The sequence below is a fragment of the Chionomys nivalis genome, chromosome 11 (assembly GCF_950005125.1).
Source record: "Chionomys nivalis chromosome 11, mChiNiv1.1, whole genome shotgun sequence".
NCBI lineage: Eukaryota > Metazoa > Chordata > Mammalia > Rodentia > Cricetidae > Chionomys > Chionomys nivalis.
Genome location: NC_080096.1, coordinates 48,135,471 through 48,161,420, shown reverse-complemented (window position 1 = coordinate 48,161,420; position 25,950 = coordinate 48,135,471). Strand labels below are relative to the sequence as shown.

General features: G+C 39.2%; 1 protein-coding gene across 6 annotated transcripts in view; it reads right to left on the bottom strand.

Annotated features, from left to right (window-relative positions):
• The window catches only part of Dock7 (dedicator of cytokinesis 7), a 175,761-nt gene that overhangs the window by 17,979 nt on the left and 131,832 nt on the right, over window positions 1–25,950 (bottom strand). For 3 of the 6 annotated variants that reach the window (XM_057783480.1, XM_057783483.1, XM_057783482.1), the window contains 12 exons: window positions 25,552–25,734; window positions 25,317–25,452; window positions 18,172–18,268; window positions 15,974–16,070; window positions 13,572–13,706; window positions 12,635–12,787; window positions 9,347–9,505; window positions 8,367–8,467; window positions 7,029–7,221; window positions 6,048–6,191; window positions 3,635–3,766; window positions 2,208–2,222 (listed from right to left, as the gene is read on the bottom strand). In XM_057783480.1, the coding sequence (XP_057639463.1) occupies window positions 2,208–2,222; window positions 3,635–3,766; window positions 6,048–6,191; window positions 7,029–7,221; window positions 8,367–8,467; window positions 9,347–9,505; window positions 12,635–12,787; window positions 13,572–13,706; window positions 15,974–16,070; window positions 18,172–18,268; window positions 25,317–25,452; window positions 25,552–25,734 (1,545 nt within the window). Of the gene's footprint in view, window positions 1–395; window positions 495–2,207; window positions 2,223–3,634; window positions 3,767–6,047; window positions 6,192–7,028; window positions 7,222–8,366; window positions 8,468–9,346; window positions 9,506–12,634; window positions 12,788–13,571; window positions 13,707–15,973; window positions 16,071–18,171; window positions 18,269–25,316; window positions 25,453–25,551; window positions 25,735–25,950 lie in introns of all 6 variants that reach the window. The other 3 variants (XM_057783481.1, XM_057783484.1, XM_057783485.1) reach the window with 2 other exon arrangements.

Sequence of the window (25,950 nt, the reverse complement as noted above, 5' to 3'; positions counted from 1 at the left end):
AGAAATGAAACATTTTCTTTTAAATATAATTTAAGCACACCATAGGAAATGATTTATTTCCTATTATGCCAAGTACAACAAACAGGCTTTGGGGAAAAGTGACAAACAATAATAAATATAAAAGCAAATAGCAAACAGATACGGAGGAACAAAATGCAGTCGTCAGCACTGGCAGCTCTGGAGAGTTTGTCACAATGTATCATCTATTTATAAATACTTCAGTAAACTGCTAGATATCATGACTGAAGGTTTTCTTTCTCTCTCTCTCTCTCTCTCTCTCTCTCTCTCTCTCTCTCTCTGCCCCTCCAAAAAGCTTTGCGAAGTCACATAATTTCTCCGAATCAAGAAACATTGCAGATTCAAGAAACCTTCTACAATATATAAGTTGTCCTTACTAGGTATTGATCCAATGAGAGCTGTATGCGAATACTAAGAAATTAGCTAAGAAACAGTTTTAGGAAAAATGAAGAGCTGTCAGAGTCACAAGGTAGGAACTTACCACAATAGACAATAGTAAAAGTAGGGAGGAGGCCAGCAACCAGGGGCAAGAGAGAGAAAACAGAAAGCATTTTAATTAGGGGAATTTCAAAACATTTAAGCAGCAAATGGCAGCAAACACATTTTTAAAACACAAGCATCCACTTAAGTTTAACAAGGGATAGCAAAAAAAAAAAAACAAAAACCAACCAACCAAACAAACAAACAAAAAAAAAACACATGTGCAACAAATTCAGATGCTATGAAGCTGAAGATCCATAAAGGCAGTGAGAGGAATGCAAACGAGGAAACACGGTCTGTGCAACTTTTACCATGCAGTGACATGATGGGAGAATGGGATTAATCTCAACCAGTGGAAAGAATATTGTCCAGGGGTCGATTTAGCATCAAGCAGACTTGTAAAAAACTGCTCAGAGGTTTTAATATATTCTTAATTTTATGTCTAGTTTTCAGTTAATTCTATTTCATGCTAGAATATCCATGAGGAACTTTATCCCTGGAAGACAGCCATGGCAAGACTGCTTATGTCTAGATGAAGCCACAAAATGAGAGATTCCATTTTAAACATAAATAAGGGCATGCACATTTAATTTGGAGAATGGACGTAGATGTACAAGTACCAGCTCATGAAAAGATAAGCAGAGGGTAAGTGCTTTTTCAGAAATAGAATGACACCTAGTAGTCACATTGGTCACTACGGTTTTCTATTGGGTTCCCAAACAAGGACTGTAAAGGAACCAAACAGAGTAGCCTAGCTATTCAGGCAACACAGGTCTAATGACAAGCTGAGAGGCAAAGCCAAAATCCTACCAACACACCTAGCCCAAATAGACCTTATTCACTATTAGGGCATAATTTATAGTATTCTCCCTTTACAGAAAGATGAAAAATTACTATAATCAGTTCTCCATGGTAATTTCAGATAATATTTAGTTTATATTTAACTTTTCTAAATTTAACTACTATATAAAAGGAAGCACATATAGTCTTTATTATATAGTAATAAACTATAAGAATATGAAGTCAACTTTACATTTTCTCAATGTCTTTATCTTGCATCCCCAACTAAATTTAAGTGACCAAAATGGATTTCTTTCCAGGGGTGAGGGTGGGGGTGGGCTATATACAGGGCAAAGTGACTCATGATCAAATTAAACACAATTTCTTCAATTCATGATGCCTATTCTCTGCCCACATTTCAGTTATCACCAGAGTTGGCCTCCATCTTTACTGACAGGATGCCCAGTTTAACAGACAAATGACTTTTCTCTTCACATAGACACAGAAAATAGCATGTCTGCTAACGGATGGCATCAAACAAAATACACTATTTTCTGTTTATACCTCTGAGCAATATCATACAAATCGACCTCTGTGAATGAGTGAAACAACATGGTTAAAGGAAATCCGTGTGTGAGTGTGGATGAGAGAAATGCGCCAAAGGATAAAAACAAACGAGTGACAACAGCGGCTCATTTACCAAAGAATCTCATTAGTGTAACGGCTTCCATGCACTGCCTAAACCTCTACAGCAAAAAGGTCTTAAAATAACTTACAGTATTTAACAAAATTTCTTTGGTTAATGAATTCAGTTGATAAGCAGACAGCAACAGAATGCCCACAGCTAGCACATGTGGGCAAAGCATTGGCATAAGAAATCTGGTCCAATCCATCTAGTAGTGTCTTTAACTAACTAAAACATTACCTACCTCCCAGCCAGTACTCTGTGTAATAAAAAGTAAAAAAAAGGGCAAGTCATAAAAAACTGTTCAGAAGAAAAAAAGGCCAAAGGAAGTTCAGTTATATGGTACCATACTACAAATTCCTTACCACAGAGGATAACAAAATATTTCAAACAGCAAACATTCCTTCATTTAAGACAGACAGAAATTTAGTAACCTATTTGTTTAAAACTCAATATCCAAAATTTACCTTTGAAAAGACGTCTTAAAAGTGAACGTACTTTTTAAGTGGAAGGACACATTTCAGGGAACGAGAACCTAATCTACCGCCTGTTCTGTCTCTGTGTCTAACTCAGATCTCTAATTTCATTCCACTGAAATATCCAGGTTAAACAGGACATACACTGCAATTTTGCCAAATGCCAGGAACTCAATCAAATGGATGGAACTTTCTGGAAAACCACTAGTTCCAGACTGAACACATAATTTGCATCAAAGAGCTCTCAAGGCAGATGAAGTTCCTTATATATGTACATAATTCATTATTTAAAAATACCTATTATCATCACGAAACCTAAATAATCTTTTGTAACTTCAGTAACTGATAAGATTACAACAGAGTCCTGGCTTACCAGGAGCAGCCTAGTTTACTTTCAGATTCTGTCAACTCATCTCTGCTTGGCCACTGAGGTCGAGCTGGTAGACAAGTGCAGCAGCTGCAGTGCTGCGTGCAGGAGGGGGTGGTCACTGCTCCACTGCCCTGTGGAGGGCAGGGCTGAGAGGGAAGCAGATCACTGCATGGGAAGAGGCCACAGGAAAATTTCAGTGGCGCCAATGACTCAGTCAGAAGGTGCCAGCCACTAATTTCACTTTCTAAGGAAGTTTAATTTGATTCTAATTTTGGTGATAATGTGGCCTACACAGTGAAGTAAAGTACTGAAATCACTTTATAAATTACACAAGAGCTTTTTTGTTCATTATTTTCATGTGAGAAATACAGTATGGGTAACAGTGCTAATGTAGGAGAAATAAACATAGCCACAGCAGTAAAAGAAACCAAGATTTCATTAGAATTTCACATCACTAAACAAAAAGTTAATTTATACATAAAAACTTTTTGGCAACAAAGGAACAGATATTAATTTAAATATCAGGTCCATAATTATAATCTACAATGTATTACAGAAAATAAAGTAAGATCATGAAACATTGCTAGATGGCAATAATTCAAAAGTTGGGGGGGAGTCATTTGGGAAGTTTCTAATAGTCATAACCACTTTAGGTCAATTCACTCATTGTTGTGTTAATGAATCTGGGCTTAGCTATGAACCTTCTTTTAGCGCAAGTAAAATGGTCATTTCATGGGATCTGGCTAGACAAGAGCACCAGGCAGTGTTAAGATTTCTAGACCTCCCCCTCCCTGTAATAATAAAGCGAGAAGTCAGGACTGTTACCTGATGAACGATTTTGCTGAATGCTTCCTGAAGTTTACCATGGATTGTGGAGAGCTTCTTTGCATCCCGATTAGCTTCATGAATAGGAATGAGTACTTTGTAAACCTCATTAACTGCTTCATACATGCCAGCCTACAGAAATAAAGTCTGTGAGATGCTGCTTTCTTTTAGATCAATGAGAAGAGTCATCACAATTTGTAAATTCACTGTATTTTTAAAGATAACACCACTGAAGCTTTTCCAAGAGGTCTAATTTTTAATTGTATTAAAGCTTAAAAACCAATTTTATGTAATTTATCCTTTCATCTGGAAGGATTCAAGTGGGTATGTGTTTATAACTATATACATATGAATACTTCTATTGGTGAATCACTTGACCTGGGCATCCTGTTCCTGGTTAGCCTATAATGACATCACTAAGGTAAACATGTGTGTGCATAGACACTCCTGAGAACCAATTCAATTATTACGCTGGTCACAGATCCCCAATTCTCTTACAATCAGATAACCTGTGGTCTCTGGGAAAACCTAAATCATTTGCTTTTTGAAAATTGTAAGCTGGCACAGGAAGTTGCTTACTAGAAACTCATGGAAAAGTCTTTAAACACTTTAAGGCAGTATGAGGTTCCGAGTGCTCGCACTGCTGCTGCGCTCTGGCCCGTAGCAGACTACACTGTAGTAGGTGGAGACAGCAGCTTTCCCAGGGCTTCACAGCTCAGCAAAGATGCTTTCTGTAAGAGTGTGAGTCTTACACACTTCAGAACTGATCACAGGAAGACCTTGAAGCAATAATGTAGCTTCAATAGGGAAATAAATTTAGCATAAGTAAAATACTCTGCAAATTATCTTTTTTTAAAAAATATTTATTTATTATTTATTATGTATACAATAGTCTATCTGTGTGTATGCCGAAGGCCAGAAGAGGGCACCAGACCTCATTACAGATGGTTGTGAGCCACCATGTGGTTGCTGGGAATTGAACTCAGGACCTTTGGAAGAGCATGCAATGCTCTTAACCTCTGAGCCATCTCTCCAGCCCTCTGCAAATTATCTTAATAAGTTAATATTTTTAATTAAATTAAAAAGAATTAATATATACTTAATATATATTAATAATATGTGTTAGCAAAAGAATTTCTGCACAACAGACCACTAGTCTTTAATCTAAATGTACTTCTTTGGATGATTGAAATTATATACATATACAGAAACACAGATAGAATTCACTAAATTATTCTGTCAATAGCAAAAACAAACAAAACAAACAAACAAAACCTTGCCCCATGCCCCCCCAGCTAGTTCTCTTCAGTTTTAGGCTAGCATGGGATGGTCACGTTCCTTAGAGAGAGGACATTTTTGAAAGGACTGAAGTCTGGAAAATATTTTTAAGAGCTTGAAAATTATTATACTCAAATATATTGGTTCTAAGGATCAATAACACTAAAGATGGTAATGATGCCAGTGGACTAGCACTGACTAAAGCAATGAACACACACTCTCTCTCTCTCTCTATGAACTGACTTACTCCTTCCTCGTGCTAACCTGTGGTACAAATTACTATTAGATGTGTTTAACAGTCAAGGAAAGCAAGACATACACAGACTGAACAACTTATACCTGTTAAGTGTGGAGCGCAGACTGAACTTGATGCACTGAACAATACATTGCAGGACAGGCTCAAGGCCTAGAGAAGAAATCTAATTCCAGGGAGGAAGGGCAGCTATGCACATCATCTCAAGCTTTACCCTTACCCTTCCATGAACCTTATGGTCTCCTGAACCTTGGTGCTGGGACACTGAACACTAAGCAGTAAAATCAAAGGAAGCAGGGACTTGATCAAAGAGGCTCAAGAAGGTTAGGCTATGTTCCTTCTATAAACGTCCTGTCTGGGCTTCCCTTGACAGCTTCAATTCTTCACATACAGATGGGAGGGAACGAAGAATGGCCTTATACAAACAGAACAGGCCGGTAAGAGATGCAGGATGCACTCTGATGGGCAAGAGCCAGTCCTCCAAAACCTACCTAGGGAGGACTGCTCCACAAGCACAGCTCAATGGAAGGGAAACCTCCAATTCCTCTGGCAGAAATGCTGCAAAGCATGTTGGTCTACTCTTAATGGAGCTTAAAAACCTCAAAGAAGTTTTATTTTCTTCTTTTTCAATTTAAAGGTTTCAGAAAATATTTTATAAACAAAGAAAATAACTGCTGCAGATTAACCCAGATTGGCCTGGTTCATAAACAAGCCAATGAAACTGCTGGGGCAAGCCACATGCCATTAAGATACAAAGAGCAGCAGTAACAGATCTGGATGGAGAGTTCTTAAAGACACATGGAGCAAATGCTCTCAAAGGAAAGGCAAGGTCACAAGGCAGAGAACACTGCCATACATGTCATTTACGGATCAGTCACCTACCATAGAGAAGGAAGCGGCGGCTTGTTCCAGTAACCCCACGAGCCCTGACTCAGTAAAGTACTTTCCGGAACAAATACCTTCTTCGTCTGGAGACACCACATCATCTGAGACAGCAGATTCTTCTAACACATTAGATGAAATATTCTAAGGAAAAATAATGAAAAGATTTTTGCAATGAATTACTTTCCTAGCATGAAAAATGTACATGGGGAAATAACTGATGGTTAGATTTAACTATTCACTAAAGTTAAAGAAAAGAAGCTGGGGTAAGCCCATTCTCAGTTGTGTGGGACCCTGGATTCAGCCCCTGTGCACACCTTCACAATGGGAAAGAGAAATCTCTACACCACGCTCTATTTTAAGATAATAAAATTACAACTGTTGCTAGATAACTTCCCCAAAAAACCATGTGGGAAAGGCTGACGTCTGACCTGCACAGGTGGTGTCCTGGTATATCGTGAATGAACACTCTCTCTCTTAATTTGTGAGAAAGAAAAGAAAGAGCCCGTGCTCAGCAGCTAAGAGGACCTAGGATTGAAGCTCTAATTTCAGTTTCCTGTTTAAAACCAAGTCCTCTTAGGTGGCGGTGGTGCACGCCTTTAATCTCAGCACTCAGGAGGAAGCAGGTGGACCTCTGACTTCAAGGCCAGCCTGGTCTGTAGAGTAAGTTCCAGGACAGTCAGGGCTACATAGAGAAACCCTGTCTTGAAAAAATAAATAAATAAAAACTAAGTCCTCTTTAATAGGCTGGAGATGCAGCCCGGTGGTGGAGTGCACGCCTGGTACCATGAAGCTCTGACTAAATTCTCAGAACAGACACAGAACAAGAGGATGGGCACCGTTCACAACAAGAGGATGGGCACCGTTCACTCACTGTGCTGGCCACTGACCTACCTCCTGCTTTCCTTACAAACTCAAGGAGTCCACAGGAACAGGTTAAAGGATTTACCTTGATCATACATACACACAACAAATTCCTACCTGGAATGTTACACAGCCAACAGGAAGGTATTTCCGGTCCTCCAGCATACTCAGATATTCAGCGACCAGTGCTGCTGAGTGGACCAGGCACTGGGCAGCTTCAGCGTGATTGCTTCGTTCAGAGTGTTTTCCAGCCATGTTCTGAAGCCAGGTCAGTCGCAGGTCTGGAGAGGTCTGGTAGCCCTTGGCAATTCTAATCAGAACAGAAATGCTTCTCAGACTGGGTGGGAGTTCAGAGAGTCATGCAGAGTTTACCAGTCAAGTTCCTGCTATGGCACAAACCTGCCACAGTAAGTGTTTAAGAATATGGGAAGAATCACCGTGACACCTAAAATGGGCACTACTGCTTTGGGTTGGGTAAAGAGACATGCTACATTAAAACCTGGCTGCTCAGAAAACTATCATATTTAAATATAAAATAAGATAATTTTACATAATATATAAGGAAAATTAGAAGATATATAAGGTAGTTCCATCACATCATCTTTGTCTGAAGAGAATGCTTTTGTGTGTTTCTTATGATGGGTAAAACTGAAAAAGAGGGCCACATAGAAAGGAAAATCCCAGTTTTGCTGCTGTGTCTATCAAGATACAATGAGAACAAGATTCTCAAAATCTGTACCTAGAAACACTATTTTTAAACAATCATAATTTGAAATTATGACAATTTGCATTACATTAAACATTCACATACTGTATTTTCTGAAAAGATTGTTTTTTATATTTAAAATGTGGATTTGGGGATTTTCTAAGAAGTTCAAGATCTAAGACACCAAATTATTTATTAAAAATTCTTTCTTTCTTTAGACAAGCATTCTGTACTTCTGAGGCTCTACCTTTAATCCCTTGTACTGCAAAATCATAACATACAAGCAAACTGAAGTCAGTTTTTAACTTTTACTTTATGCGTATGGGTGTTTTGCCTTCATGTATGTCTATGCTCTGCAGCTGTAGATGGTTCTGATCTGTCACATGGGCGCTGAGAACTGAACCTGAGTCCTTTGGAAGAGTAACAAGTATTTTCAACTGTTGAAGCATCTCTCCAGTCCAAACAGAACAGTTTAAACGCAGTGACAGAAAATATTTAGAAGTTGCCTCAAAACAAAACAAAAAACCATTCTCCCAGCCTCCGCAGATATCACACATACACATGGTCACAAACATACATGCAGGGAAAATACCTACACATATACATAAAAAAGTAAAATTGCACTTGACCATTTAATTTACATTAGAAGGTCACTTCAATAATTTTTGCATATTTGTTCTCGTCAAGTATTTCCCAGGTGACTTACTAATCCCATAGCGGAAAGAATGAGTGAGTCACACGAAGGCTACCTGTACATGAGATCAATCAGCATTTCGGGATCCTCCTGGTGTTCCTTCATCTTAACAGTGTCAGAAAGGATCATATGGAGATTAAAAACCAGATCTTGGACCTGTGGTAGAGATCATATGAAAAATTCTTTTGTTACTCATTAATTTTGTCATTGATTAAATGAGTTTGTGAGCCACTTCAGAGAAGCTTCTAGAATTTGAAAAACAAGTTATAGCAAGAACACGGGTGTGACGAAGGGAGGGCATACACTCTGCATTCTGCAGTAGACTAGACTTTCCCACTGCACATGGTGCTGTGAGCAGGGGCTGAGGCAGGGAAATGAGGACTGCGAGAGCACGAGGAAACTCCCTCACTGTCTGACAGGGCAGCTGGGTGAAACTGGCTTTATTAAAGGCAGACTAGCACTGGACTATCAGGCAGGAGTGTGTCATCACTGTCTAGTCTGCCTGAGTCCACTGTCCTGTTACAAATGAGCAGAATTAAACGGCAACCATATGAACAATTTTAAAGACAAGGGTCTGTGGAGATGGTTCAGTTGGAATAGCACTCTTCACACAAGCATGGGAACTTGAGCTTGTCCCCAGCACAAGACAGGCGTGGTGACCGGCATAATTCCAGTGCAGAGGGAGGAAACACAGGAGGATCGTTGTGCCTCACTGGTCAGTCATCCTAGCCAAATTAGTAAGCTCCAGGTTCAGGGAGCTAACATCTAATCTTGACCTTTGGAGCTTCCCATGTATGAACACATATAGGTACACAGACACAGATCACTTACCCATGTGTACATACATGCATGCACGTGCGCGCGCACATGCGCGCATGCACACACACACGAAAGACAGTTTTATGAAACAGTCTTCTCTAGGTTACCATGGAAAGAAGTATAATACTCCAGTAAAAACCACTATTTAAGAATCTGGAAAGTACCTATTCAACAGTTTTATTGTGAATTAAAAATATAGATAGTAGCATTTCTCACCTGATCAGGAAATGTTGTTTCCCTCAACTCTAGATCTTCTTCAGCATATGTCAAAATAGTTTTTAGAGAACGCCTTAAGAATTCTTCATTAAAATTCTGAGACGTACCCACCAAAGAGGACAGTGACATTGTTACTTGCATTTTCACTCTGGCAAAGTTCTGTGGAAGGGAAATTGTTGTTATATCAAGCATCTGGTGAAAAACATCTAAAAAATTCTGAAGGAAAGATGCTTTAAATAAAGTAATAAAATCTGAAATCTATGCATTAAAATCTGAATTTGAAAAGGACACAACAGACTCCTAGGTAACTAGGCAGATTCTTCCTATAGTCTTCCTTTGTTTCACCCAGCTATCACCCAGAGATGGTCCCTCTTGGGAACCTTGCCATGCTGGCCAGGAATCACATACGTGATTTTCACTCTCCTTTCCGCCTGCAAATTCCAATTCCCTAGTCTTATCCTCAGCTTTGTAGCAGACCACTTGCTGTGGCCCCTCCTTCCTGTCTGTGCCACTTCCAGGAAGTTAAAAAGATTCTCTCCTATAGCCTTCCTTCCCAGCCCCTCCCTCTGTCTCATCCACCAACACCAGAGACACTCTTTTTCTAGAAACTTATTGGTGACCAGGAAATCAGTTCCTCTGGGGAATCAGATCCTTGTGGCAGACCCGCTTTCCTCCCTCCTATGGACCTTCTCAGCACCCCCACATTCTAGTCCATCCCAACTCCTGTGTGTCAGCTTGGGAACTCCAGTGGTCACACATAAGGTACTCAGAAGTACCCTCTACCAGGCAGCCCACAAGCTCCACTTGCTCTTAAAATCCAGAGGGCAACAGAAACCAAGGAACAGAAAATCCACCTAACAACAACAACAACAAAAGACCAGATACCAACACCTAGAATTACAGTCATCACAAACCCAGGTGCCTAGATGCCAGTGTAAAAAACACAAACAATAGTCGGGACAATGCATCTCCACCTGCAGCCCGGGAAGCCTACTACAAGAGGCCACGGGTGTTCCAACATAGCTGAAGCACAAGACAAAGACTTCCAAATAGCTATTATGAATATAATCAAGGATTTTAAAGGATATGAATCCACTAAGGAAATCTATGAAAACACAAATGGTGGAATAAAATGAAGAAAATAGTTCAAGACAGGAAAGTAGACGGAGTCCATAAAGAAAACCTAAATTGAGGTAAAATAGAAACAAAAAATTCAGGAACTTGAACAGGAAACTGAGAACATAATACAAGTATATGCTCTACCACTAAATTATGCTCTGACCACCATATCCATAGTCTAAGAGGAACAAGAAATATTTAACTCTAGCTTACTTCACTAAGTCCATGCTATGACGAAATCCTTGTTTTTAGTGAACTGCATTCTTATGCAGTGATATTTTTAAGAGTTTACATTTTATCTTCTTTTTTTCATAGTAAAAACTCATTGCTGCTCCATTATTCCCTATGAAACCACTCTTAGAACTAGCCGTCAAATCCAAGTCTGACAGTTTTCTACTTCCCACTTGTGGTATCTACGGTACTGGTCACCTTCTCCCTGGAACCTCTGGCTTTACTTCAATGGCACTGCTTTCTACAGGTTTCTCAGTCTTTGTGTAGAGCGAGGGACCGTTTGGGCCTCTGCACAGCACAGGAAGTCAAGCGCTCCTACACTAAGCTATGTTCCCTGCTCACCTTATTCTTTTTTAACTATTTTCTGTCTTCTTTGTCTGCTATCTATTTTAAATCAAAATTGTGATGTTTAGTGTTAATTCTTAACTCAATAAACTCTAGAATTGCACAGGAAATGAGCCTTCAGGCATTTCTGTGAGGGATGGTCTTGATTAATCTGAGCTTTTAAGAATGCTTGCCAGGATTCTCTTGATTACACTGATGTGGGAAAACTTGTTTTTAATTGTAAGTTAATCTATTCTCAGAGCAAAGGACCCTGAAGTACATAAACATAAACAGAGAGAGAACAGAACAGGGGCCTGCATTTATCCCTGTCTGAAGAGACCAGCTGCTCTATGCCCTTGATGCCTTGACTTCCCAGCCACGATGAATTGCTCCTTGAACTATAAGTGAATACAAACCCATTCTCCCTTCAGCTGCTTCTGTCAGGGTTTTTACCAGACAACAGGAAAAGAAACTAAAACACCAATGTTCCCTGTTTTGTCAAAAATCTCTTCCCATGTGGTAAGTACTGAAGAATGGCCTTTCCTTGGATGAGCATACATGCTTGTTAGCACTCGGTTCGCACTCCTCTGGAAAGCTCTAGACCTTTCCTTGGATGAACATACATGCTTGTTAGCACTCGGTTCGTACTCCTCTGGAGAGCTCTAGGCCTTTCCTTGGATGAACATACATGCTTGTTAGCACTCGGTTCATACTCCTCTCGAGAGCTCTAGACCATTCTATTTTACTCAACAGTTCCATCTGGATAGCGCACAGACAACCTGAAGTCAGTATGGCCAGTGCACCTTGTTTTCTCATTGACTTCCTCAAACTGATGGAGGAGTTACTTTCATTTAATAAAGAAACTGCCTTGGCCCATTTATAGGCCAGCCCTTAGGTGGGTGGAGTAAACAGAACAGAATGCTGGGAGAAAGAAGCCGAGTCAGTGAGTCGCCATGATTCTCCCACTCCAGACAGACGCAGGTTAAGATCTTTCCTGGTAAGCCAGCTCGTGGTACTACACAGAATATTAGAAATGGGTTAGATCAATATGTAAGAGCTAGCCAATAAGAGGCTGGAACTAATGGGCCAGGCAGTGATTAAAAGAATACAGTTTCCGTGTAATTATTTCGGGGTATAAGCTAACCATGCAGGCGGCTGGGTGCCGGGGACGTAGCCCTGCCGCTTTTATTACAACATCAAACCAAATATCTAGAGGCCAGCCCATGCTCACTCTTCTCTTAGTCTTCAAAGAATAAACCCAATCCAGTCCCTGCTGACCTCTAAACTGCCTAAAGACGCTACTCTTGTCAACAGCCTTGCCATTCTGCTCTAAGTCACTGTTGTTAAATTTTAGGGACTTTAAAAACTAAATGCAATCTGTAAAGTTACTAGAATCTTTTCTTCTGGGTGATGAGAACCTGGCACCTAATAAAAATGTGGCAATGTGAGTTGTATTGCCAAACACACACCACACACATGCATGCATATATGTATACACACACATTTGTAAGACATCCACATGATGGGAAATAAAGACATTCTAAGTTCTTAATACCTGTCTATTAAAGCTGCATTTCATTACGAACCCAGACAGTTTTCATGGCAGACACTTACATTCCCAATCTCAAAGTTCTGCCTCATGAGCAGGTAAAGAGAGGCACTAGCATGGGACCGTATGGTACTGATGCTACTGCTGCAATGTCGGAGAAGCCGGAGGCACAAATCAGCACACTGCTCTGTCTCTTCCTCAAACAGGAGCTCAGGAAACTGGAAGATTTCAATACAGAGATGTATTAATATAGCTTGACTTGGGAGTCTGGTCGGTTGGTCAAGAAATTAAAAAGAATGGTTAAGAGACTATTTTAATTAAGGTCAACAGTGCACACCACAGTCAGACAGCTTGGGCTAAAATAATGGGGATGTCATTTGTTAGGTAGTAGTGTGACCCTGGGAAGGTTTCCTTTCTCCATGAAGTAGGCCTAATAATATTATCTAGATTGTTGTGAGGCCTCAGTGCGGTTCTGTGAACACAGCATGAACATATAAGAGCTCAACATAAATAAATAAATACAAATGCACATTTTGGGGGGAGGGGCAAACAGCAAATAAACCCCTGAGGCAGCAGAACATGGAGCCACCTTTAGACAGCAAAGGGTGTAAAAAGTGCATTAACTTCTTAATGAACAAGGTGAAAAGGAAGATACAGGGGTGGGGTAGAGCTTAGTGAAAGGGTGTTTGCATCACATGTGTGAGGACCCAGGCTCAATTTTCAAAACCATAACACCCAGATTTCAGGCTCTTCTCAAAACAAGATCTTAAGATTTTTAAAATTTTAAGACTAGAAACTGATTACCGATAATTCAGATCAATTCAAGTTCTGAAGACAGAAGCAGAGACAGAGGATCAGGGTAAACACATTAAGTTTTTACAAACACATTAAGTGTTTAAAATTAATTTATAATATATTGACCAGTGAGTGTGACAAATGACCTTAGGCAGTGTTAAAGAAGAAAGGAAAGTCATATGAGACCACAGGTACAAGATCACGCACCTTGGAGACCAGGGCTCTCTGCGTGGCAAAGCAGTGCTGCAGATATACTGCGCTTTGGTTGCAGGCCATGCTCTGCAGCAGCACTTTCAGCACCCCACCCAGAATGCTCTCCTTGGATTCTGTTACAGAAACAGTCTGCAATGGAAACACAAACACATTAAGCAGGCATGCACCTATAATATGGGTAGGTAAGTAAAATATGTATAAAAATCCAAACATTTACAAGAAAGGGAAATGGTAAAAGCCAGGAGGACTTCAAGAGAAGATGCTGAGCAGTATTTAGATGGAAGAAAAAAAAGGAGTAAAAAGGCCACAGAGACTTTCAAGTTGGGTGCTGGAGCAGGGATTACAGACATATTGGCAAGAAAACATGAAGTACGTTCTAGGAAAATTTATAAATAAACTTGGACATCTGACTTGAGGCAAATGCAGAAGATGAGCTAAAAAACTAGAGTAAGTGCCCATGGCAGATGACACTGGTTTCATATAAAAAAAATCATTTCCTTTCTTTCTTCCTTTTAAGATTTAGAAGCCTGGCTTTTGTCTGAGTCTTGGAATTAAGCTCAAAAGAAATGTGAACTAAAGAGAAGTTTTGTTTCTACACTTAGAAACCCAAGTCTCTTCTAGTCAGTGAAAGGCAGTGTAGTGAGGAGTGAAGCCTGAGCAAGCACCTTGCATAATCGATCTTAGAAATACTATTTCTGTTCATACTATTTTTTCTAGTAGTTTACACCTAGTCCAACTAACAGAGCACCAAAATAAAAAGTGTGGTGATATTTTGTTTGTGCTTTAATAGTAAAGCTTGCCCGACAATCAGAGTGCGGAGCTAGCCACTAGTTAGCCATAGAGGACAGGCAGGGGTGGCACACACTTTTATTTCTAGCACTATGGAGGTGGACACAGGAAGAGATTTGACTGGGCAGAGAGGAGACAGGAGTTCATGCCATTAGGATACCCCATTTGGTCTGAGGATTTTGTAGAGGTGAGAACTAGTGGCTGGATGCTCTGCTTCTCTGATCTTTCAGCTTTCACTCCCAATATCTGACTCCAGTTTTTATTATTATATTTATGCTACATCTGGCCATATGTGGCTAACAGCTGGCATCCAATGTGGTGCAATTAAAATTCATGCAACAAAAGTCTTTTAAAATCTAAAGAATTTCACATTTTGGTCATTAAGCAATAAAGACATACAGACTTTAAAAAGCCATTTATTATTAATTTGTGCATATTGTGTGCCTGCTTGTACAGTGGAGGTGTATGTGTACACAGGTCAGAAAAGGGTGCTGAGCGTCTTCTACCACTCCCTGACTATTCCCTCTCAACCCTGGGCTTATATTCCTGGCTAGGCTGAAAGTCAGCAAGCCTCAGTGATCCTCTTGTCTCCATGTCCTTGGAACTGAGGTTACAGGTATGTGCTAGACATAGGGTTGTCATGTGGTGCTGGGAATTTGGTCTGCAGTCTTTGTGACTGCACATCAAGTGCTCTTACCGCTGAATTATCTCTCCAGCCCCAAGAAATACTGAAATTTTTATGTTTTAAAATTTTCAGTCAGGGTAAGTCAGTGAAACATAAGAAATAAAATCTCAAGGAAATTAAAAGAACAGGCTATGAAGAAAATACAGAACATCATGAAGTAGTAGCCATTATAAGAGCACTGAATTAAGAATATATGACAAAGTGATGGTACAGGAAGAGAATGGAAGAAACCGATGACACATTTACTAAAACAGCTGGGGCATCCTGGTAATAGATTCACATCTGGTTCTTCTACTAACTTCCTGTGTGACCATGGGACACTGCTTAACCATCTCTATGGCAACGACTGCTATCTACAAGATGGGGACAATGGTAGTTTCCATTGTCTGTTTCTTATAAAAACCAAGTAAGTTCAAACTTATGAAGTGCTTACTTAGGGCATTGCTTGAAAAACTCCATAAATGGCGCCCATCACTAACAGGGTAATAAGGTCTAGAAAGCTACTGATAAGGCAGTTTGCATTTCTGTAAAATTACCAAGTAGAGGAATTACACATAAAAACCCTAAACTACTGCTTAATATACAGAAGACACAGAATAGACCTAGCATAGCTCTGCATTGCATGTTAAATATATTCCAGCTGGACACCCCGATATAAATACACAGTGGTTACTGGAAACACAAGAGCAAGCCAAAGACTTTTTCTTTTTTGTCCAAAAGCAAAGGACAAAGAGATGTAGATTTTACAAGCACCTTCAAATAAACATTTACAAACTATGGAAAGAAATAAAATTTACAACTAGAGAATCACTGACTACTCAGAACTACCTATAACTATTAATGCCCAAGCATCCTTATAAGCACACTGATTCTAATCTCCGCCTGGCGAGTCTCTGCTTACACTCCTCTTCCCTGTCCTTACCTGAACGACGATCTCTAATGTGTCTAAGATGATGAGATTCGCTTCAGTAGCCAGGTTTCCATCAATCAGTGCTTCGTGCTCTATCTCTGCTCTTGACCTAATACAAAACAGTGTAAAAAAAAATTTACTTATCTTTCAAAAAGCCAGAAGTAAAAAGTGACTTAGATTCATTAAAACAAAAACCTTGAAAGCATTAACTTTGCTTGAACAAAAACATAAAAAAGGAAGAAAAAGGCAGTAATTCATGTATTAAAATGTTTTATTTCCCTACATCTTGTTGACTGTATAGTAACATATACCTCTCTCTCTCTTTTTCTGACTCTCTCTGTCTCTCCTCCCCACCACAGATAGGTTCTCACCATGTAGCCCTACCAGCCTGGAACACTTATGTAGACCAGGCTGGTTGCGAATTCAGAGATTCACCTGCCTCTGTCTCCCTAGTGCCACTATGCCCAGCAATATATACATCTGTCCCCAACAACACAGTGTCACTAAGGGCATATGCATTTGTTTTGAAAAAACATTTTTTTTTACAGCCACTGGCACAGACACTAGGTGGTGCTAATATATACTACTGTGGTACATAAAGCAACATTCAAAGGTATTTATCTTCAATTCCAAACATTTTCAATGTAGTTAGTAAATAAAAGCACTCAATTATTCTAAGATTTTATCTATTTTCTGCTTAGCTATTCATACAAATATTCTCAAAAGGTAATTTAACTCTTTTTTTAGTTTTTCAGGACAGGGTATCTCTTTGTAGCATTGGCTGTCTTGGAACTCACTTTGTAGACCAGACTGGCCTCAAACTCACAGAGATCCACTTGCCTCTGCTTCCTGAGGGCTGGGATTAAAGGTGTGCACTACCACCAGTGATTTAACTCTTAAACAAGACAGGATGGAATCATATATTAGAAACAAAACATGAGGCAATAATGTTAATAAACCTGGTTATAATCATTCCACAACTGTATACACATCAAAACTCATACTGTATGCGTAAATATACTTCTTGGCAATTATAACTCTTTAGAGAGGGAAAAAAAAACAATTTGATGCTGAAATCAGTTGCCAAATGTCTTTTCCACAGAAAATGAGTTGGGTAAAATAGTTTTGCTGTATTTATTTATAAATGAGTTTTAAAATATGCAATGTATTTTACTATAACATAAAATTATTTTCTCAAATAGTTTTAAAACTAAAACTTAAGATAAATATTTATCTTCTAAGATATAAATGACTAACAGAAATAAAAAGCTACAATGACTCGCTTTCTTTTTTTTTGATCTGCACAGGTTTTTATTTTCTCCCCTCGTTCTCCATCTCAAACATTTCCGAGACCTTTTCATGTTTCGCCCCATAGCAGACGACCTCAGATGTGCTCCATTTTAGAGCTGTGAGGGTCTCTGAATGCCATTATTCAAAGTAAAGCAAAATGAATTTGAGAGTTACCAACTAATATGAAGTGGAAAAAGTATTTTAGAGGAAAACCTGTGATGACTTTTTTTCCCCTTAAGAATGTATTCAAAATCGTCTCAAGTGGCTTGGTCCCTCTATCCATAGGAGCCAGTCTTGTGGACATGAACCTGTAGCCCAGCGGGGCTCTCCAGATGTACAGTCAGCATTGACTTGTGTTCTATAAATGGGGACGAAAACCACATTGGGCTCTCTCCTCTTCCAACAAAACACAATTGTTCTGACAAGGCAGGGCGGGATGAGTACAATCCCGACAAAATGGGGAGGAATTCATTCACAATATTGCATGTATGCCTAAGTTACTTTCAAATTTTGAAAGGATGTTGATATAAAGCCCCATGCCTCATGATGGACACACATCTCCACAACATGCATTTGGCTATCAAGGAGGCCTTGTCCCCCAAGCCACAATATGGTAAATTTACATGTGTGCAAGCAGGGTAGAGTAGTTGAATTTACAAGGCATATAAAAGGCAGCCGTGAATATAAGGAAATGTACATGGGTGGAGAGACTTTGTATGGAAGTTCCCCTTATGGTTCTGGTGCAGTATGCGTAGAGAGTGTGAGTGGATGAGGATAATACTTTATCTAAAATTTTGGCCTGGACTGGGAACAGTCATCAAAAGGGAAAAGCCACATTTATAAAAATTTCTGCAAAATCGCTTTCTTTTTGCATTTAAAATATGGCTAGCCCATCAGAACAGATTAGAAGGTCATATTACTTATCGAGCTTCTCTGTGTTCTGGCGCCAGTGAGTCATGTCCTTTCTCCACCGCAGGTTTTCTTGGCTCCCAAAGGCACTTCCAGATGGGCTCCTCTCTGTGAAAGCAAAGTCAAAATGGTATTTCAGGTGGAACACATGTACATATATTTGAAAACATACAATAAATAGTGTATATCTTTAATTTTATAAAATCATTTCTTTTTAAAAAAAAAGATTTATTTTTTTATTATATACAGTGTTCTGCCTGCATGCGTACCTACACCCCAGAAGAGGACACCAGACCTCATTATAGATGGTAGTGAGCCACCATGTGGTTGCTGAGAATTGAACTCAGGACATCTGGAAGAACAGTCAGTGCTCTTAACTGCTGAGCCATCTCTCCAGTCCCATAAAATCATTTTTTTTTTCCAGTACAAGTGGAAGAAATGAACGGGGGTATTTTCAGTTAAAAGTTTTCACAATAATTAAGGAGGAACTATTTCCTATACAGGTTGTTTCTTGGTAAAACCCAATCTCTTAAGTAAGCAAAGAAAGGACCTAACAAGAGCTCTATTATAAGGCTCTATTATTATAAGAAATGACCCAATTTCCTTGAGGGTACTGAGATGTGTTGAGTTATTCTACTTTCTTGCTCTCCCTGTGTGCATGGGTAGTCAGAATGGTCTCACCACACAGGATCCTGATTAAAGACTCATACAATGGCTCCTGAAACTTTTATCTGATTGGTCTGCTCATAAACTTCCACTGGGTAAGCACTCACTCACCACCTCTTCAGAAAACCTTCCCCCTTCCTCCAAGATATCTTTGCCTCAGTACTTGCTTTGCTTTTGCTCATAACATTGATTGTTAATTTTTAACGAGACAGGGTCTCACTCTAGCCAGGCTGGCCTGAAATGCACTATACAGTCAAAGCTGGTCATGAATTTAATATAATCCTCCTGCCTCAGCATCCCAAGTGCTGGGACAGATGTGAACCACCACACAGGACTCCATAGCATATATTCATGCAAGAACACGTTACTTTGACAAAAGTGATGTTTGTTTTGTTCTGCATTTCATAATAAAGTATCTGGAATACAGTGAGTGCACAATAAGTTTGTGTCCGTAACAAAACATAATAAAGCCTGGGAAGATGAACTTATGATTACAGTGTTTGCAGTGCAAGCAAGGAAACAAGAATTCAGATTCCCAGAACCCACACACATGTGAGGGAGCTGTGGCAGTCTGCTTGTAATTTCAATTTTGGAAGTCAGAGACAGGGAACCCTTGGAGCACGTTGGCTAGCAAGATGGTCATACTGGAGCAGTTTGGGTTAACTAAAAGACCTTCCCTTAAAGAATAAGGAGGGATGACTGAGGGAACTGTCACATCAGCCTTAGGGTTCACACAGGCATGCACAAGCATGCACACACACAACCTATACAGAAGCACGTATATACAAACATGTATATATACACCACACAGATATGAAAAGATTAAAAAAATCTGTAACAAGATTATATTCTTTTAAGAAAAAGATTCTGTGAGTGTGTGTGTGTGTGTGTGTGTGTGTGTGTGTACATGTATGAGAGAAGGGAGGGAGAACACTCCACAGAAACCACAAGAGGGTATTAGATTTTCCGGAGGTGAGGTTTCAGGAGGCGAGGTTGCACAAGAAGCTGTGAGTTGCCTGACCTTAAATGCTGGGAACCAAACTTGTATCCCCTAAGAACAGTTTACATTTACTTCTTGGTTCTATAGGAACGGACGGGGTGGGGGACCTCTTCCCCGAGGACTTTAGGTCTGAAGGCATGGGTAGTCTTTTAATAGGCACCATACATTTATTCTGCATGGAAAAAGCACTGAAACTGGTGGGTAAATATACAAGCATGTGATGGACTCAGATTTCAAGCTTTCAACTAGGAAATGAAGACCCCACATTTGAAAATAGTGAGACCGAGGACTTGAGAGGATGAAGAACAATGAAAGTAGACTTAAGAGTTCACATAGGAATCTAAAAAATTCTAAGAAACAGGGATCATTTTATACAATGACAGACAAGTCTCTATGCTTTCCTATTGTTTTTCTTTCCTACCTTTCTTAGCTTTTTAATTTGGAGGGTTTTCTTATAGATTTATTATTATTAATCATGTGTCTGTATTTGTGTCTCTGTGTACTCAAGGGCAAGTATTCACTGAGGTTCTCAGAGGATTCATCTCCTGGGAACTGAAATTACAGGTCGTTGTAAGCCATGTGACACGGGTGCCAAGACCTGAATTTGGATCCTCTACAAAAGTGTAGGAGCATTTAACCACTGAATCACCTTTCCCTTATTTTGAAATGTATTTTGATCATACTACTGCCAACTTCCTAGCCACCCCACTTCATATTCTTTCTGTCCTTTTTAACCCACTGAACTCAATTTGTGTTACTCAAATACTCTTGGATGTAGAGCCTACCATGGGACATGGTCGATGTACTGGATCCTTAAAGAAAACTAGTTCTCCCACTCCTCATATCTATCAATGCTAAAAGCTCTATGTTAAGGTAGGACTTTGCTATGGAACAATCCTTTTGTACACTGTGAATATTTGTTGCTCTCATTGGTTTAATAGAGGGCTAATTGGCATAGCTGGGCAAGAAGCCAACAAAAGGAGAGCACAGGGATGAAGAAGTGCAGAGTCTCCAGAGACCATAGAGAAAACAGGAGATGAACGTGCCATGTTGAAAAAGCTACCAGCACGTGGTAGAGCCTAGGTAAGAAATGTGGGTCAAAATGTGAGCTACTTATTAACAAACCTAAACTATCTGCCAAGGATTTATAATTAGTAATAAGTCTCCATGTCAATTATTGGGGAGCTGGAGGTCCTGAAAAAAAACCTCACCTACAAATGGCACCAATGTCCAGCACCTACATGCACATAAGGCCTGAGAAAACATAAAAGAAGGCTTGAAAACCACAGCCAAACACAGTTTCCTAGTCCTGCAGTCTCTCATGCCAGATGTGATACACAGATACATCTTTCAGCCACTGCCTGCAGGCTTGAGTCACCAGCATGAGTGCCACCAACACACTATAAGCTAAGCTGCCTGTCGGGCTTAAAGTTCTGCAAATGCAGACAGAAAAGGTTACAGATATGCAGTAAAGACAGATCCAGATGGGTAAAACTTCTAAATGGGATACAGTGCATTTAAAAGCGTACATAGTCAGGCTGGAGAGATGACTCAGTGGTTAAGAGCACTGACTGCTCTTCCAGAGGTCCCAAGTTCAATTCCCAGCAACCACATGGCTCACAACCATCTGTAATGAGATCTGGTGCTCTCTTCTGGCCTGCAGGCATACATGCAGGTAGAACACTGTATACTAAATAAATAAATAAATCTTTAAAAAAAAACTCTACATAGTCTTGGGAGAGAAAAGAGAAAGGATATAGTCATTCATAGAATAGTTTAAAAATAATAGTATTTAAAAAGAGAGTAAAATAAAAAAATAAGTCACATAGAGATGGGAAATGCGCAAGGAGTCTGGGTCCTGTGATGTTAATATGTTGCGCGTATTTATTTATTTATTTATTTATTTAAAAAGAAGGGGTTTCTCTGTGTAGATTTTGGAGCCTGTTCTAGAACTTGCTCTGTAGAGCAGATCTTGAACTCACAGAGATACCCTGCCTCTCCCTTCCAAGTGCTGGGATTAAAGGTGTGCACCACCACCATCCAGCTGCCTTCTTTGGCTAACTATGTACAACACAGTCAAGGTTGTATTAATGCAGATATGTATTCTACCTTTGAAAATTTATGATTTTCCAAAAACGGGGACCAGAGAAAGAAAGAAAGAAAGAAAGAAAGAAAGAAAGAAAGAAAGAAAGAAAGAAAGAAAGAAAGAAAGAAAGAAAGAAAGGAAAGAAGATCCGGTGATCCATGGTCCCATATCTCAGAGCACCTCTGTTGCAGTTTCCTCAGAGTTCTGCATGCAAAACGGCTTCAAGATTGCTGGCTGATATAGTACAGTCACACAAACTGCTCTAGCTAAGATTTAACCATTATCCTGATTTTCTTAAGTTTTCCCCAAAGACGCCAGCGCCCCCAGACAACAGGAAGCAGTCTAGAGAAACAACACTCACATTCCCAAAAGATGGGATATGGATGTTTGTCATCAATTAAGGGGATTAGTTATGAGTTATTATTGGTCATGGTCTAAACAAAGGAGTTATATTCAAAGACCTTCCTATACAAAAGAAGAAATATAAAACAGAAATGATGAGATATATAAAACTGTAGATTACTGAATCTACTTTAAATCAAGAAGCAACTATTAATCTCAAAATATCTTACATTGGTATGAATTTTGATTTATTGATACAAAATTAAAAGTTATTTTTGATATACTATATGTACGTTTCTACTCTTGTTTGAGGCATGCAGTTCATTTAAAAATGTAATGTATAATTAAAAAACAAAGGTTAGTAGTTAGTCATCTATAATAATCAAACTTATAGTCATATTAGGTATGTTTTCAAGGTTAAGCAGATATATTTAGATAGATGGTTTTCAAACACTTCAAAAACCTAGAGAATAGGGTATTTAAGATGTTTCGTGACAGTGAGACACATCTGCTCTTGGCAGCACCAATTTACTTCAAAAGAAGAGGATGGGCATCGAAGCATCTCTTTGTGGAATTTGCTTTCTTTATGGCAGAAGCTAGTCATTTGGGCAAGAAATGGTACTTGCTTCAATTGCTGATGGTATGCTGTCCAAACTGGACCAGCAGGAAGCAAAAGAAAGCAAATGCCATGGGGGCTGGAGAGACGGCTCAGCGGTTAAGAGCATTGCCTGTTCTTCCAAAGGTCCTGAGTTCAATTCCCGGCAACCACATGGTGGCTCACAACCATCTGGAATGAGGTCTGGTGCCCTCTTCTGGCCTGCAGACATACACACAGACAGAATATTGTATACATAATAAATAAATAAATAAATATTTTAAAAAAGAAAGCAAATGCCAAACTGCCAAGATAAGATTCAACAGACCTTCAAAATTCCCTTTTCTCAGACGTCAGATATATTAGGCCTGTAGGGCAAAGCTGGATGCCCCAACACTGCAGAGGAACTTTGGGTGACTGTCTAGGCAGTCAGATGTCTTTATTCTTAGGTAATATTACATCCTTCTTGGGTCTTTGAGAGTTAAAGACTAAATAGTTAAACGTACAGTTTTCCTTAGTTATGATAAAAAGTAAATTAGGTATAAAACTTTAGACTCACAAAGATAGAAAAGTATTTTCTCTAAATTTTCCAAGTACAAATGGACTGGATACTGTAACTGTAATTCTTACTTAATAAGTTTTTATTATTTTTATTTTTTAATAATATATTATATATAATATATTATATTTTATTATAATTTTACTATGCTACAGTTTAAATTTTCCTTTTTAATTAGACAAAAGGGGGGAAATGCTGTGGAACAATCTTTTTGTACACTGTGATTATTTATTGTTCTCATTGGTTTAATAAAGGGGTAAATGTCCAAGAGCTAGGCAGTTAGCAATTAGGTGGGCCTTGCAGACAAAAGGAGAGTGTGGGGTTAAAGAAGGGCAGAGTCCCCATCCACAGTGCAAGCAGGAGATGAATATGTAGTGATGAAAAAGGTAGATAAAAAGGTGATTAAAAAGGCTCCACATGGTAGAGCCTAGATAAGAAATGTAGATTAATTCAAATTATAAGAGTTAGTTAGTAACAAGTCTAAGCTATCAGCCAAGCATTTATAGTTAATAGTAAGTCTCCATGTTGACTATTGGGGAGCCAGCAGTTCTGAAGAAAACCCTGCCTAAAGGACTTCTTACTCCATGCTAGGACTGTCTGGCTTGAGCTCTATTATTTCCTTCCCAGGTTGATTGTGTCCTACTCACCATTAAATTCTAAACACATACAGTATATAAAATCTACCTATATCAATGATTTCTGAAAGTGAAATGCCAGAAAATTCTAATTGTGCTGGTGTTGGTTGGTAAAACAACTTTAACCACTCAGGAGCCAGAGGTAGGTGGATCTCTGAGTTTGAGGACAGTCTAGCCTACAGAGAGAGTTCTAGGACAGCCAGGACTATACAGAGAAATCCCCCCCCCCGAAAAAAGTAAAGAAAAAAATCTAACTAACAATTAAAGAATTATAGTTCACAAGCCAGATGTGGGGGCACACACCTGTAATCTCAATACTCAAAAGTGAGACAGAGGGATCACCAACAGTTTAAGGTCAGACTGTTCTACATAGCCAGGTTCAGTCACTCAGGTATAGACCAGCAGACCAGACCCTATCTCAAAATAAATAATTATATAAAGGAAAAATAAAATCCATTTACAGATTCATATTTAACTCAATAAATACATATTAGACATTTAGTACGTATTCTTTACACAGATGACTACGTCATTTCTGATACTACAGAACTCTTATCAATATTAGTATTTATGTCATTTTAGCATTTACAAATGCTTGCACACATTTTATCATCACAACGATGATAAAAGCAGGTAGTGACCCTATCTTCTAAATACTGAAAACAATTACAAAGAAGTGAGGAAAAGGAAGTTGGGAGATTAAGTATCATGGCCATGGTGATACGGTTAGTGAAAGCCAACCTAGCAATAGAAACAGACCTCAACATGGAATAAACTATTTTTTTCTACTTCACATGTGAGTCTGTGGGCAACATCTTTTTTAATTAATATACACAATATACTAATTTATACTGCAAAATGAAAGATTTAGCAATAAAGGGGCATGTTACATAGAATGACCTCTGTAAAAAGTGTGCTACTCTCAAAGACAGTGATAATGGAGGAAGCCACACTATCCACACAGAGGATACACATACACGCCTGTCCTTTATGTTCAATTCTGCCCTGAATCTAAACTAAAGTGTCTCTTTTAAGAAGGAGTGGGAAGGAATGCCGCACACAAGGACAGTAGGCAAAACTGAGACCATCCATAGCTAACTAGGACACACTTATCATTTTAATTAGAATTTCAAATAGCATCTTCAGAAAAGCAATTATCATGTTGTTATGTTCAAAGTGTTTCTAGAAAGCCACTGTGGACTTGCAGCAGCAATGACTACATAACACAATCCTTGGAACTGACACATCCCTCATCAAGAGAAGCTGCACCTACCAAGCTGTCCTCGGCTCCGCCGCACCATTTCCTGCCTAGCACCGATGCTTCCCAGAATGGCTTCTTCAAGCTTGGCTCTCATATCTTTTGATTTCTTAAAGGTCAAACTATTCATCCTTTCAAACACCTTTTTCCCCTAAAATTTAACAGCAGAAGAGGCATTGAGAACATTTCCTTCTTCCTTTCCACATTATTTTACTTCCTTGTAAGTTTCAATGGTCTAATAGCTACTTACTTTGTACTCAAAACAAGATACACATAGATAAAGCAGATCCAGCAGCCGGTTCAGCTGTAGGACGGAGAGGTCTGTAAACCACTTCTGCAGAACAGTTTCATCTGCGTTCTTGAGAACCCACAGCAGGCAGATCAAAAGGCTGCGGCTTGATTCTGCTGAGAAGGTGGTATGCTGCCTGCCGCTCTGAAAACAGAAGAGCAGCATGAGCCCCACTGACCAGTGATCATTTCACTCTTGTTGACACACACCTGTAACTCCAGGACTTGGGAGACTCGGGTAGAAGGGCTCCAAGTTTGAGAAAGTTTGAGCTACCAAACAAGCTTCAGACATATGATATCATATGAACAAATAAATACTACTATAAAATAGAATTTTCTTAAAAATAAACTACTCTAAAGA